General features: G+C 38.6%; 1 protein-coding gene across 7 annotated transcripts in view; it reads right to left on the bottom strand.

Annotated features, from left to right (window-relative positions):
• Positions 1 to 15050, bottom strand: part of LOC138755736 (KH domain-containing, RNA-binding, signal transduction-associated protein 3-like) — a 225726-nt gene that overhangs the window by 177998 nt on the left and 32678 nt on the right. For 6 of the 7 annotated variants that reach the window (XR_011352516.1, XM_069922237.1, XM_069922239.1 and 3 more), the window contains exon 3: positions 569 to 687. Coding sequence is in view for 6 of the 7 variants with exons in the window: in XM_069922237.1 (XP_069778338.1) it covers positions 569 to 687 (119 nt within the window). In the remaining variant the exon portion in view is untranslated. Of the gene's footprint in view, positions 1 to 568; positions 688 to 6958; positions 7045 to 15050 lie in introns of those variants that run through there. The other variant, XM_069922241.1, reaches the window with a different exon arrangement.

The following is a 15050-nucleotide window of genomic DNA, read 5'->3' as shown; positions in this document are numbered from 1 at the left end:
TTTAATATGTATTATTTATTTTTCTGTCTCATGGAATATTGTGATAATTTAATTCTTAGTATTGTGTACCTTGCATACCTGTGTGGCTACAGCAAGAATTTTGGCTCATGCACATTGCACTTGTGTTCACGATTTTTCCAATCAAATATTAAGTAGAAACAAAGTTTATGGGTGGCTCAGTTAGCGCAATGTTATTAGAGCATCAGTAAACTAAATTTGAATCTGCTACTGTCTGTAAGGAGTTTTATGTTCTCCCCACATCTGCATGGGGTTCCTCTGAGTGCTCCGGTTTCTTCCCGTATTCCAAAAGTGCACAGGGTTTAGTGGGTTAATCAGCTGCATAAGTGTATTTGGGGAGCACAGTCTTGTGGGCTGGAGGTCTATTACCATTCTCTATGTCTAAAGTAAAATTTGAGTATTTAAATAATTCCAACAACGTGAAACAATAAAGTATCAAACAAAAACAATCCCTTACATCACTTTCTTTCTGAATCAACAAGCCATGTTGAAAGGCACAAATATCAAAGCAATTTTTTTTTTCGGAAATATACAGAATCTCACTCCTTACCTTTGGAAATTGTTTAACAGGGATTAACACTTTTTGAGCCAGCTTCATGTTTTTGTTACTAACCACATCCACAAACTTCTCTTCATCACTTCCTTCTCCTGCCTCTATCTTGCTTATTTCTGCAAAACAAAAATATCAATGACGATTAACAAATTCAACCTTTTGAGAGAAAATCTCTTGTGCATAAATGAATTCATGTCGAAAATAATTAAAACAAACAATAATATGCAAATAACAATAGCCCAAGTATCTGAACCTGAAGCTCTAGCTTCAAAATTATTTTAAACTGATCATAGAACATCCCCATAATCAGTCACAAAACTTAAAATGAATGCAAATACAATCCGATTTCTAGTCATTGCTTGCAAGGCAGAGTTGGCAGAGTTGCCAATTTATCATCATATTTGAAATCTGAGTTCAGACAATTCACACACCAATACACCAGCTATTTTCCTTTGTACTACATTTGTTCATGAAAGATATTAAGCTGCCTATTTATATCAATTATCTATTTTTTCAATCATCTTCAAGAATAGTTGAGGAGTCAGGTGACTGAAGACCCACCAACATTAATAGCAGACAAGGAGAAAGCAAAATGTTAAAAAGAAAATGCAGGTGCCATTTTTGGCAGATTGATGGAAAATGAAAGAAATCTACAGCAAGTTAAGAGAAAAAAAATTGGTAGAGGGAAAACAGCCAACCCTCCAGTTCCAAAACCCTTTGCCAAAACTGGGAACCAAGATGACATAATTTCTCCTTCCACAGATGCTAAAATTATTCTACCTTCTACTAGTGATGTCATGAAACATCGAGCGATGCTGGACATGCCCCAAATCCTGATCAATGTATTGAACAAAATTAATCATGCCTAATTATAACCTAATTAAGCTTTATGTACAGCACAGTATGAGCCCTTCAGCCCCTGTTGTTGCCGACCTATATAAACTTTCATAAGGAACCATCAGAAAATGCTAGCAATAAATAGCAATAGCAGACAATTTTTAAACAGGGTGGGAAAGTTGGTAGTGCTATAGCGCTCAATTTGTACAGTGTGGGAAAGTTTGTAGCAGTATTGTGTACAATTTAGAAATATTGTGGGAAAAAGCGATGGCAGACCTGCCCACCCAGAATTCCAGGTAGCAGGGAAAGGAATACTAGATCCATACACGGAGCATTCATGGACCAGTTTTTCTGCCGCAAGGAAGTCAGGTCCACCATTGCTTTATAAATTCTGCGCTTATAGCACGACCTATTTTCCCACCGTTTAAAAATTGTCCGCTATTGCTATTTATTTCCCCCCTCTCCTGCTGTAACTTTCCCATGGCCAAGTTTATACCTTCATTTTAATCTTTTCTTCTTTCATGTTCCTGCACTCATGCAAAAACTTGGGTCATTTCTATCCCAGAATGCAACTGCCCATTCTACACTTGCCTGATAGCAACACTGGTGTTTGCAGTCACCAGGGATTGTACTAGGAGCTCAGGCTGTCAATCCCCGGTGTGAAATGACTATCTGACGCCGACATTGAGCTGATTTTACTTCCACACTGGACATTTTAAAGGCTGATTGGCGGTTAATTCCTGGGATCACATGCAAATGTGAAAGGGACTATAGACACTACCTTACTGCCTTTTTCTTGCACTATATTTATTTATTTTATAATATGGTTTATATAAATGTTTTGTGACAGCATCACAATCCAATGAACAAATTTATTGACATGTTTGTAACAATAAATTCTGATTCTATGATGGGCTTAGCCAGGTTTTAAACCCACAGCCTTCTGCATTGTTGGGCAGTTGAATTACCAAGCCTGAATAAGTTTTAGATTTTTGTTGACATGCCAAATCCTCAGAAAGTAGAGGTTGTGGCTTTACAATTTCCTCAATATCCTGGTTCTAAGAGAAGTCTTCTGAACAGTATTGTTGTCAGTCAGTGAATTTATAAATTGAGTGGAGCTGAACTTGGATACAAAGTCATGAGTGTACAGGGAAGAGACCAGGGGATTAAGCAGGCAGCCTTGGGGTCAGTGTGGAGGAGGTTAGGTTCCCAATCCACAGTAGCTGGGGTCTGCTGATGAGTAAATTGATAATCCAGTTGCAGAGGGATGAACAAGAATCCCAGATCGTTTAGTTTCATTGGTCAATGAACATCGGCCTGACTTGTATGCTCCAGTGGTTCAAGTGCAGAGTTGAGAGCCAGTGAGATAATGTCAGCAATTGACCTGTTGTGATGAATGGCAAATTGAACTGGGTCCAGGTGACACCTTGCTTTTCTTGGGTACTGGAATAATGCATGTAATTTTGAAACAGATGGGGGATCACCATTTGTTGCAGTGAAGGATTGAAAATGTTCACAGAAACCCCAGTCAGTTGGTTCAACACAGGTTTCAAGGACATGGACACATACATGGTCTGGGACAGACACTTTGAAGCTTCACCCTCCTAAAGATTCTATTCCCATGTCAGTGCCAGAAACTGAGAACACTGAACTCTGGGGTGTGGGGGCTTGTGAGCATGCCACAGCTGTCAAGCACCTAACAGAGACCCTAGCTTAGGCAAATCCTGCAATATGCTTCTTCAATCAACGTGAAATTAAGTTACCACAATTTTGAAAACTGTAACCATTTCTGGTTTTACACATGCAGTTATTTAATTACTGCGAGATCTTCCTGGAAATTTCTAGAAAATTTGAGTTACAAGTAGATTGTGTGAACGGCCCTAAAGATGCGCAAATGACAGACACAGTGTGGGGCCCCTTATTAAATATGGATAAAAGAAAATGTGGAAAAGAATCTGACAGTGATATTGAAAGGAAAAGAAAATCAATTATTTTAGAAGAAAAATTTGATTTATTAAATAACAGGAAGACTGTGTCAGCAATGTAAAAAATTGGACACTATCTGGGCTACAATAAGTCAATGGTACGCACAATTTTAAGTAAGAAGCATGAATATAAAGAACAAGGTACGTGCATCAGTTTGTCTAAGCATGGAAATTACTCCAAAGAGAAGTTCATTATGAATGGAATGGAACAGCTACTTCATCTTTGGATTGAAGATTGTAACTAAAAGCAAATACAACTTGTACAAAAAAAACATTTAAACCAAAGCTTTAAACATCTTTTCTGTGCTTAAAGAAAATAAATTTAAAGGAGATACGGAAACTTTTGCTGCAAGTTTAGGTTGGTTTTGACCACTTCAAACATCTAACAAGATTACACATAGCTCCTTTTTTCACTGGCACCTTGACCCAGGAATTAACTAGGACAGGGACCAGTGGAAAAAGAAAACTGTTAGCAAGCTGGCATTTCACACTGGGGATTAACCACCTCGATCCCTACCCATATCCCCAGTGTTAGCTAATGCTGGTCTGCAGATAAAACAAGTGGAAAAGGGACAGCAAAAAGTCACCAGTTTCCAATTAAAGGTAGAACATGTCCATCCCTGGGAATGAGTTGTGTCCCAGTTAAGGGTGGCCCAGTGGAAATGGCACAAATGGCTTCTTATGCCAGGACACTGCACACCAATTAACTGGGATGCCAGTTGAAAAGGGGCTAATGACAGAATTACAGAGGAGCTGGTAGTGTTGATAAAAATACTGCTGCGAAATTTCAGAATTTTCTTCAAAAATTGTTGAAAGTAATAATAATGATAGGGCAAATATTTAATGTTGTTGAAACTAGCTTTTTTCTGGAAAAAAATGCCAACAAAAACTTTTTTTTTTAAGTGAAAGATGAAGCATCTCAACCAGGATACAAAGCTTTTAAAGATCGACTTAACCTTATAATGCAGAAGGGGATTTAAAACTTAAGCCTATGCTAGTGTACCGTACTGTGAATCCCCATGCTTTAAAAGGGACTAGCACTCAAGCTCTACAAGTTATTTAGCGTGCTAATAAAAAGCTTAGATAAAGAACTTTTTGAATACTGGTTCGTTTTGTATTTTTGCCCAACAGCTGAAAAATATTGCAAGAATAATAATCTTAGTTTTAATGCACTTTCGCTGTTAGATAATGCTCCAGGACATCCTACTTCATTGTGAGATTTGGATAAAAATGTAAAAGTTGTGTTTATACCACCAAATACAACATCATTATGGCAACCGATGGACCAAGGAACTCATGCATCATTCAAAACATATCATCTTCGACGGACTTTTGCTCAAGCAACATCAGGAGAAAATGGAATTTCGTCGACAGAATTTTGGAAGAAATACAATAGAAAGCAGGCCATTGAAAACATTAAACTTTCATGGCAATAGGATATTCAGAAATATCTTTGCCCCATTTTGAAAATGATTTTCTTGGCTTCAGTCCCACGGACAAAATAATTGAAAGGATAACTGCTATTGGACATCTCATCAGTTTTGGGTGGAAAATGTGCAAGAATTTCTTGATGAGCATGAAGAATTAAGTGAAAATGATCTTCTTGATGATTAACGTGCATTTGAAGAAGCTGAAGTCAAAGAGGGTGAAGCAGCTGAAAATATGGTTAAAGATATCACTGTAAAAGAATTTGAAGGATTTGAACATGAGGCTGAAAGGATTTCTATCCAAATGTCGATCCTAACATGGAAAGCAGCATGGAAGTCTGCAGCAATTTAGAAAAAGTGATCGCTAGCTACAGGAAAAAAATCTGTGCAGTCAACTTTGGACAAATATTTTTCTAACAAAGTTTAATTATTATGAAATAAATGAAAAATATAATTATTTTCATTAATAATATTTTGGAATTATATGCAGCTAAAAGTGGTTTTTAAAACATTTTTAAAAATCTTGATGGACTATTTGAAAGGACAGGAATTCATTGTAATTATTTTTATTGTTTCTATTAATTGCTTAAGGCAAATTTGTCTTACAAGAGTAAAAATTGGGACAAATTAATCGCATAAAGCAGAGGTTGCCTGTATATGCATTGGTAATGGCCTTCCAGAGGTTGCACCTGGTTTATCAGTGTATTTTGTAATCTCCTGACCCAGACTTCACAGATGTGGTCTTCAATAGTTTATGGATCTCTTTTTCATCCATGGCTTCTGATTAGGATGGCTCATACAGACTTGGTCATGGTCACTCATCCAAACATTTTCTGATAAAGTCTGTCACTATTGTGGCATATTCATTCAGATCAGCTACTATGTCCTTGAACATTGCCCAGTCTACCAACTCCAGTTATGAAGTCATTCTTCTGCCTCCCCAGACCATCCCTGTGTAGCCTTCACTGCTGGTTCAGTGCTCTTCAGTTTCTCTGTATACATAGGAAGATATAGCATAGCCAAGAGTCCCACTGTCTAAATTGAGGGCACAAAATTGAATAGTGCCCTATTATAATAATAGTGTAACTGTGGTTGAGAGTATTGGTAGTAGTTTGGAGATATTATCTTGAAGCTGGTCAATATCCCCTGTGATGACTGAGAAGACATCAAGATATGTAATATGATGCTTGTTGATCACTGGGTGCAGATCTCCTAGTTAATGGCTTAACATCTGCCTGCATATGTGAGCTAACAAAATTTTAATCAAATTGTTAAATTACATACTAAATACACCATAAATGACAACAACATTCTGAATATTGATTGAAACATCTACATTGTATTAAGTCAATGGAAGAGACAACCAACGCTATTTGCAATGCCCACCCTGCTTTCTGATGAGTGGTTTTTGAAATTACCATGCAAAGAAGCTAGGAGACACAAGAAGGATGAAAGAAAGCCCCAAGGAATTCAACACTTACATAAAGAGCAAAGAATATGAGAGTGAGGGGTGGACCAACTGGGGATGGGGGAAACATGCCTGGAGGCAGAGGAGGTAGGGGAGGACCTAAATAAATACTTTGATTCAGTGTTCACATGGAAGAGGAATCTTAATGAATGCAAGGTATTGAACAGGCTAATGTACTTATTGCATTAAGGTCAAGAGGAAAGGTTGGATCTCAAAAAGATTTGGATAGACAAGACTCGACAGGTTACGTCTCAGATTACCACAGAAAGCGAGGAAAGAAATTGCTGTCAAATTGGCAATGATGCTCGTATCCTCCCTGGCCACAAGGAGAACGTCAAATGTTGTTTCCTTGTTTATTAAAGGTATGAGTGAGAATTTGGGAATTATGGACCAGTGAGTCTCAAGTCAAGAAAGAATTATTAGAGACAGGACTTGTAAGCATTTAGAGAAGCATGTCTTCTCAGGAAGATCACTATGGCCTTGACAGAGCCCAATTGAGTTTTTAAAAGAGGTCCCAAAGTAAATTGATGAAGATAAGGCAGTGGATATGGTATATATGGATTTTAGTAAGGCATCTGACTACGACCTACCACCACGGTAGGCTTGTTCAGAAAATCATGAGGTATGGTATCCAAGGAACCTAGGGTGCTTGGATTTGGAATCGACTTGCCTGCAGAAAGCAGAGGGTAGTAGTAGATGAAACATATTCTGTCCAGAGATTAGTGACTAGTGGTGTTTCACAGGGATCTGTCCTGGGACTTCTGCTTTATAATTTTTATAAATGACCTAGATGGAAAAAAATGGAAGAGTGGGTCAGTAAGTTTGCAGATGATACAAAGGTTGAAGGTGTTGTAGATAGTGCAGAAGTTTGTTGAAGGTGACAAAAGGATGCAGATGGGATGGAGATAAATGGCAGAAAGTGAAGCAAGGGCTTAATGCAGATTCTTAACAGTACAGATGGACAGACAGATCTTGGGGCCCAGGTCCATAGATCCCTTCAGGATGCCATATAGGTTGTCAGAGTGATTAAGAAGGTGTATGGTGTGTTGGCCTTCATTAGTTTGGTTTTAAGTTCAAGAGACACAAGATAATGTTGCAGTTCGACAAAATTCTTGATTAGATTAAACTTGGGAATATTGCATTCAGTTCCAGTCACCTCATTACAGGAAGAATGCAGATGCTTTGGACATATGACAGGATGTTGCCAAGATTGGAAAATATGTCTGATTGAGGCAAGGTTCGCAGAGCTTGAGCTTTTCTTTATGGAGTGGCAAAGGATGAGAGGTGAATTGATAGAGGCATGCAAGATTATGATGGGAGTTGATACAGTGCACAGCCAGCATCTTTTTTTCCTGAGGCAGTAATAGCAAAGGACAAGTGGAGGAAAGTTTTGGGGATATTTCAGAGGTACTTTATTTTAATATAAATTTAGTGCTGGCGACATTAAAAAAAACTCATAAGCACATGGATGTATGCAAAAATAGAATTATAGGTGTGAGGGAGGGAAAAATTGGATGATTGTGTAGATTTACATAGATTGGCACAACATTGGGGCTGAAGGATCTTCACTGTGCTCTAATGTTCTATGTTTTAAACATCTCAAATCAAGATCTATGATGAATATTTTCACCTCGGACTCCCATCCAAACATATTAACATTACTTTAAAGTAATAATTTGTCAAGTACATTACATTGTCAGTATAAAAAATATCCACAGTATGCCTGAATAAGTACATCTGACAGCAACTGTCAAAGCAGTACTTAAATTCTCAAGAAAAATCATCTTCAATCCAGTCATGCTGTCACAAATAGTACCGAAGTCTAATAACATTAGCAATCTAAAAGCTATAATTCAACAGAGTATCACTATCAATATTATTGCATTTTTTTTTTAAATGCCCTTTTTCATGGTTCATGTAACATAGTTCCAGTGATTTAGGAAATGCAAATTCTTATCATCTACTTCCCAATCTTTGATTTGGAAAAGATTTCATTTACCCAGGATGGGATGAATTTCACAACCATTGGCCAAAAAGGACTGAACCCATATCTTCCCACTCACTCATTTCTGGCTCAAACACACAAAACACAGGAGTCAGCCAAACTTGGATGCAGAAAACATTTGAGTGACACTCTCCAAATCAGTACCCTAAAAGTATGTTGAGACCAGGCCAATATAAGCAAGATCGACTGAGATTTGAAGCAGCTGAAATTGCAGTTGGTATATAAATATTATCACCTTGCATAAAAAGGTTCATGACCAAATCCAAGAGCAATGCATTTGCTTTGGTTTTTAAACAGTGAATAAAAAAAGTCCATATTTCTAAAAAAAAAGTTCACCACATTCTTCAACTAAAGCCACTCATTAAACATTCTCAATGACACCGCGTTCACAATTTCTTCTCACATTGAATTAGTCCCTCTATTCTGATTTAATTTTGGCAAAGGCATTTTTTCTAACTTGCCCATGAATTGAAAAAAAAAAGCTCCCAGAATACAATCAACCTCACTTTCAGAGTTGCTGATTGCATCAGAAAGTGAACAACCTTCAGTAAATCATAAAAGAAAATGCTGTAAAAAAACCTTAGGTCATTTGCATCAGCAGAATTTTTTTTTCCGTCTAAGACCTTCATCGGAACATATTAGAACTCTGCCCTAAGACATTAACTGTTTCTCTTTCCATAAATGGTGCCTGACCAGTGTGCGATCCAGTGTTCCTTTGTAATTATTTCAACCCACCCAGCATCTGCAGGGTTTTTTTTTAAAGGTATTAACCTTCTGTGCACGAATCAGAACATAATTCATAAAGCCCATATAAATGAAAGAGGACAACTTTTAATCTAGCAGTGCTTTACTTAAGCTTTTCTTCTCTACATAGAAACCTTCACAAGTAAAATCTATTTCATCAGTGTAGGGCTATAATAAGAGGTTCCAAAGTCCAATTAAACTAGCTCTTTCTTTACTATTCTTCCAGCCATGCCCTGAGATTTCTAATCTTTCATTCATTGAACAGACCTATATAACCATTGCAGCACAGAAACAGGCCAGTTTGGCCCTACTAGTTGATGCCAAACACCTTCTCCCACCTTGTCCCATTGACCCACAGTCAACCTATAACCTTCCACACCTCTCTTATCCATATACCTATCCAACTTTTCCTTAAATATCAAAATCGAGCTCACATCTACCACTTTGGCCAAAAGCTCATTCCATCCTCCCACCACCCTCCGAGTGAAGAAATTCCCCTTCACGTTTCCCCTATACTTTTCCCGCTTCAATCTCAATCTAAGTTTTCTTGTTTGAATCTCCCCCCCATTCTCGGTGGAAAAAACCTATCCATTTACTCGATTTGTCACCCTTCATAATTTTAAATACCTCTATTAAATCATTGCTCAATCTTCTACACTCCAAGCAATAAAGTCCTAGTTTGTTTAACCTTTCCTGTAACTGAAACCCTAAACGCAGGCAACATTCTTGTAAAACTTCTCTGCACTCTCTTTGTTGATATCCTTCCTATAATTCAGTAACCACACAATATTCCAAAGTTGGCCTCACCAAATCCTTAAACAACTTCAATAATAACATCCCAACTCCTGTCCTCAATACTCTGATTTATGAAGGCCAACATACCAAAAGCTTTCTTCACCACCCTATCTACATGTGACTCCACATTCAGGGAATTATGTGCCAAAATTCCCAAATCCCTTTGTTCTACTGCACCCCTCAATTGTCGACCATTTACAGGTATAACCTTTGCTGATTAGTCCTACGAAAATGTAGCACCTTACACTTCTCAGTATTAAACTCCATCTGCCACCTTTCAGCCCACTCTTCTAACTGGCCTATATCCCACTGCAAGCTTTGAAAACCTTCCTCACTGTCCACAACACCACCAACCTTAGTATCATCTACATACTATTGTAATTTTCCACCCTATCATCCAGATCATTAATATATATGACAAACAACAATGGACCCAGTACCGATCCCTGAGGTACTCCACTAGTCACTGGCCTCCAATTTGACATACAATTTTGTACCACTACTCTCTTGCATCTCCCATCCAACCATTGTTGAATCCATTTCACTACTTCAATATGAATATCTAATGACTGACCAAAAGGAAGCTTTAAAGTAATCCAAGTACAGAAAAAATCCCCATTATCCAGCTCTCATTCAGCTGAAAACAAACAAGCAATAAAAAAAGAAATAAATTAATAAATTTTAAAATAAATAGAATAAAGCTTTAAAGTTAGAATAAAAGTTCAAAATTGCAAATGTTATCTAACACACAACCCCTTTGAGGCCAACATACAGCCAAAGAGCACTCCGTCTGCAACATCGGTTTGAAAAAAACTTTAAATAAAGTTGTGTTTGAATAAAATGGCGGCATCCTGGATGAACAGATGGCTTATGCTGCTCGCTACTGGGACAACTCTAACAAAGTGCCTCCCTATCCCTGCCTGGTAAGAGTCTTTATCTTTAATAGTATTAAAAATATTAGAAAGGCTTTATCTGAAAACTTGTGGGAGGGATCATTTTTGACTGTGACATGGTTAACATAGTGGCTAGCACAATGCTGGAAAAGAATCGCGAATGGGATACAAATTTAAAGGAAGGTATGCCAAGGGCCTGACTGGGACACTCGGGCAGAGGCCAGTCGAGTCGCCAGCGTGAAGAAGAGTTAATTATAACGGTTAATGCAATGTTATTTTTTCTCCCTCTCCCTCTCACAGGCAGCCAAAGATTTTTCACTTCTAGTCTGGACACTCTTCAACATGTTCATCCATTTTGGGAGAGGAGCGCAAGTTTACTGGTGGAAGGAAGAAGGTGCTGAGAGATGATAGAAGAGGGTAGAGTGCCAAGAACAACATCTCTCCAATAGAAGAATGAAGGGAAGGCTGGGGATTAATGGAAATTGGAGGTCGATATTGATGCTGTTTGGTTAGAGGCTGTTGAGACAGAATATATGTTGTAACTCCAAATTGAATGCCCTTAATTTAGCAGCACGAAGCCACTGATAACACATTAATGCGCAATGGGGTATGGAACTGAAATGCTTGTAGACTGGGAGAACCTTGCTGTTGCAAAAGACAGAGCAAAGGTGCTCAAGAAAGTGTTCTTTCAACCTGTAGGAAATAGAAATGCAGGCAATATTTCATGAAGGAGGTTGACAACATCTCATGTCCTGGAATGGAAAGCAGCATCCAAGCAGCAACTTAATCTTTGCAGGATACAGGGTGGGAAGAGATATAGTCAAGGTAACTAGGTAATAGTCAGTGCTGATAGAAGACGGTGTCTGTAGATAGTACATCTCCTGGAAATGGAGAGAGATCTTGAGGATCTCAGAGAAAGTTTAATGAATGAGGTCAGAGCGGAAGATGGCAGTAAAATTAATAAAGTTGACAAACTCATCATGGGTTCAGGAGGCAGCAAAAACATTATCCATGCAACAGAGGGAGCTGAAAAGCTTTGCCTTTGTAACTTGCAAGAGGAATTGCTCCACACATTCTATAAAAGGACAGGCAGGCTTGGGAGCCAAGTCAGTACCCACCCATGGCTTAACCTTTGATTTGGAAAAAGTGGAATGAGCCAAAGTAGGAGAGAGAGACAGAGAGATCGATCTACTAGGTAGAGGAGAGTCATGATGGTGGGTGACTGGTTTAGTCCTAATATTGAGGGTGACTGGTTTAGTCCTAATATTGACAGCATCTACATTGACCTCAAATTTCCATTAATCCATTACCAAGTCTCTCCCTTCTCCTTCTGTCTCCCTTCCTTCAGCTCTGCAACCCCTTCCTTCTATCAGAGAACTCTTTCTTAGCCCTATGCCCTCTCCCAAACATTTCTCAACTTTCTCTTCTTCCCCCCCACCCCCCCAACCCTGTATCCAACAATAACTTGCTAGCCTGTGCTCCTCCCTCTTCCCCTCCCCCCACCTTTTTATTTGGGCATCTATTTTCTCAGGACATCTGAAGAGCTAAGCTCAAATACAACAAATGCCTCTGGTTTTCTATACATGTTGCACCACCTACTGAGTTTACCAAGCATTTCTGTGTATCGCACTTGACCCCAGTATTTGCAGATTTCTTGTTCAACTCAGTCATCCTCATGTCTGATTTCTCCAATGCAAGACCACTTTGAACTTCCCCAAGTTATGTGCTCTTATACAAGCTGCTAAACAGAACTAGTCACTTTATAATCTGCTGTGATTTGACTCGCTTGAATCTTGACCACATAGCTAATGAATTATTGTGTATTGTTTACACAAAGCACTAAAGAATATTCTCCAATTTTCCATTATACATTTCTTCCTTCAGGGAGGCTCATTTGTGCACTGCATTGATTCCACTCACTTTTTAACACAACCTAGGGCCTTTTTCTACCAGTCATCTTTGAAACATTACAACTGAAAGTAATCAAGGATATCAGTAATGATAGCACAATTATATAGTATTTGAAAAACACTGCCTAAAATCTCAAAAAATGCAAGATGCAGACAAAGAAGAGGCATAAAGAACTTTCATTTTCTCCTCCAACTTCATCCATTTCTTCAGAATATTTTTTAAATACCCAAATAATTTTGTAGCATCCTCGAAAGTTCTCAAACAAAAGCCAATTAGGAAATGGCAAGCTCCCCCCCACCCAAAAAAATCCAAGAAACATTAACTATATACAATGGTCTTATTCTCATCATTAAATATTGCAACAAGACATTTTTGTTCATTTGTACATAGAAACTATTTCAATTTGCCAGAACAGAACAATTTATTGCAACACTGAGATCATGGACTGAAGTTCAGAGAGCAACAAACTCACAACTCAGTGAGACATTACTGCCACACACAGAGTACATGGTCAAGCTACAGACAGAAAATGAACACCACAAATGTGATAATCTGATAGTCAAGTTCATCACATAACTTTGGAGATCTTAGCACTAAAGACGAAGCTGAACAGTTCCCTGTTAGTGTAGAGAATTTAAGGAACCGCTGATTCAGTTTATGTACATTTATAACACAAGCAACCCAAGGTGCAATAGTAAGTGATGAATTTTAACTTTAAGAATTCATTTGCAGTCGAGATCCAAACAGCCCTCTTCACTACTATCAGACAACTCAATGAACTAGAAATACTAATTAATCCTTGATTTATTGTTCCAGGTATGCTGAATATGGTCATGCAACTATTTGGGCTCTATAACACTACATTGTGGCATTCTCTACATCAGAGTGACCGGTCGCAGATTGGGAGATCACTTCACTGAGCACCTCCTCTTCGTTCGCAACAACAGCGACCTCACAGTAGCCAACTATTTCAATTCCGAGTCACTTTCCCACTCGCGTGTCGTGCACTATCCCACCCAAACCACCTGCAAATTGGAGGAACAACACCTTATTTTCCATCTGGGCATTCTCCAGCCAGATGGCATTAACACTGACTTTGCTTTCCACTTACGCTGCTTGCCTTTTCTTTCCTCCCCTTTCCATTTCTTCCACCCACCCAACCATTCCCCCTCATTGCTGCTGACCCTTCCCTCCTTTCTACAGCTAACATTTCCTGCCTTTGCCACTCCACTTTCCCACTCACCCCCCCCCCCAACTCTTTTGCTCAAACACCTGCCGGCATTTTCTTATACTTTGAAGGGATCAAGCCCGAAACGGTTCTGTATCTTTACCTTTGCTACAAAAAGAACACCGCTGAGCTTCTCCAGCATTTTGTGTTTTCACTATAACACTTCCTTTGTTTTTGTAACATTGTACAATAATAGTTGGAGAGCAGGATTTTTTTTACATATAAAAACGTCAAATATTGCATTTACCAAGATGCTCTCTGGTTTGGAAAACTTGTCTCACGAAGAAAGGTTGAGCAAGCTAAGGCTTTTCTCTTTGGAGGTGTACAAGATTATGGGAGGCACAGACAGCAGCATTAAAAAAAGCTATTAGCCACTTAAGGGGAATGGAAGAAAGTTTTTAAAAAGGCCTCTGCTATCCCCTTAATTAAACACAGTGGTGGGTGCCAGGAACACTGCCAAGGGTGGTGGTGAAGGCTATTAGCTGTTGGTAACATTTAAAAGACTCTTCAATAGGCACATGGATGCATGAAAAATGGAAGGTTATGGGCTGTTGGAGGGGGGGGGGGGGAGGATTAGATTGTTCAAGGAGTACTTTATATAGGTCCACACATCACTGCATGCTGAAAGGCCCATGATGTGCTGTAATGTTAAATATTCTGTGTTGACTTCATGTCACATTTGATGCTGAACAAAGACAATGGGGGAAATTTGAGAGAGAAATAAAAAAAGAGTTAATTCCAAATAATGAAATCTTCAATTATAAAAACAACTTATTGGAGTTACAAGCTATGTGGTGAAATGAGTGAAACTGCAGGAATATAATTACTTTGCTCTAAAACAATAGATTGTTAGATATCTCAAATATCATTTAAAACTAATTCATGAAAACAGAAGTGTTTTTCCACTATTTTTAATCTGATCAAAGTCGGTAGGAAGGGATGGAGTAATTAAATTAGAACGGCAAAATAGCATTACAAAATATTGTTGTGTATCAACTACTCCAGTAGAGCTACTAAATGAATACACCAGACACACAGTCAGAAACTTTATTTGAATTTGGCTCCACTTTTAAATCCCTCCCGGCCCAGACACCCAGAACTGGAAATGACATCACCTGTGCCTGCCACTCACCTGCAGGGCTCGGGTGTCAGATGACGAGAGCCCCATGGCATCTTGAAGGTGAGT

Source organism: Narcine bancroftii, chromosome 2 (assembly GCF_036971445.1).
Source record: "Narcine bancroftii isolate sNarBan1 chromosome 2, sNarBan1.hap1, whole genome shotgun sequence".
Lineage (NCBI taxonomy): Eukaryota > Metazoa > Chordata > Chondrichthyes > Torpediniformes > Narcinidae > Narcine > Narcine bancroftii.
Note: the sequence above shows the minus strand (reverse complement) of the source record. Positions and strands in the feature narration are given on the sequence as shown.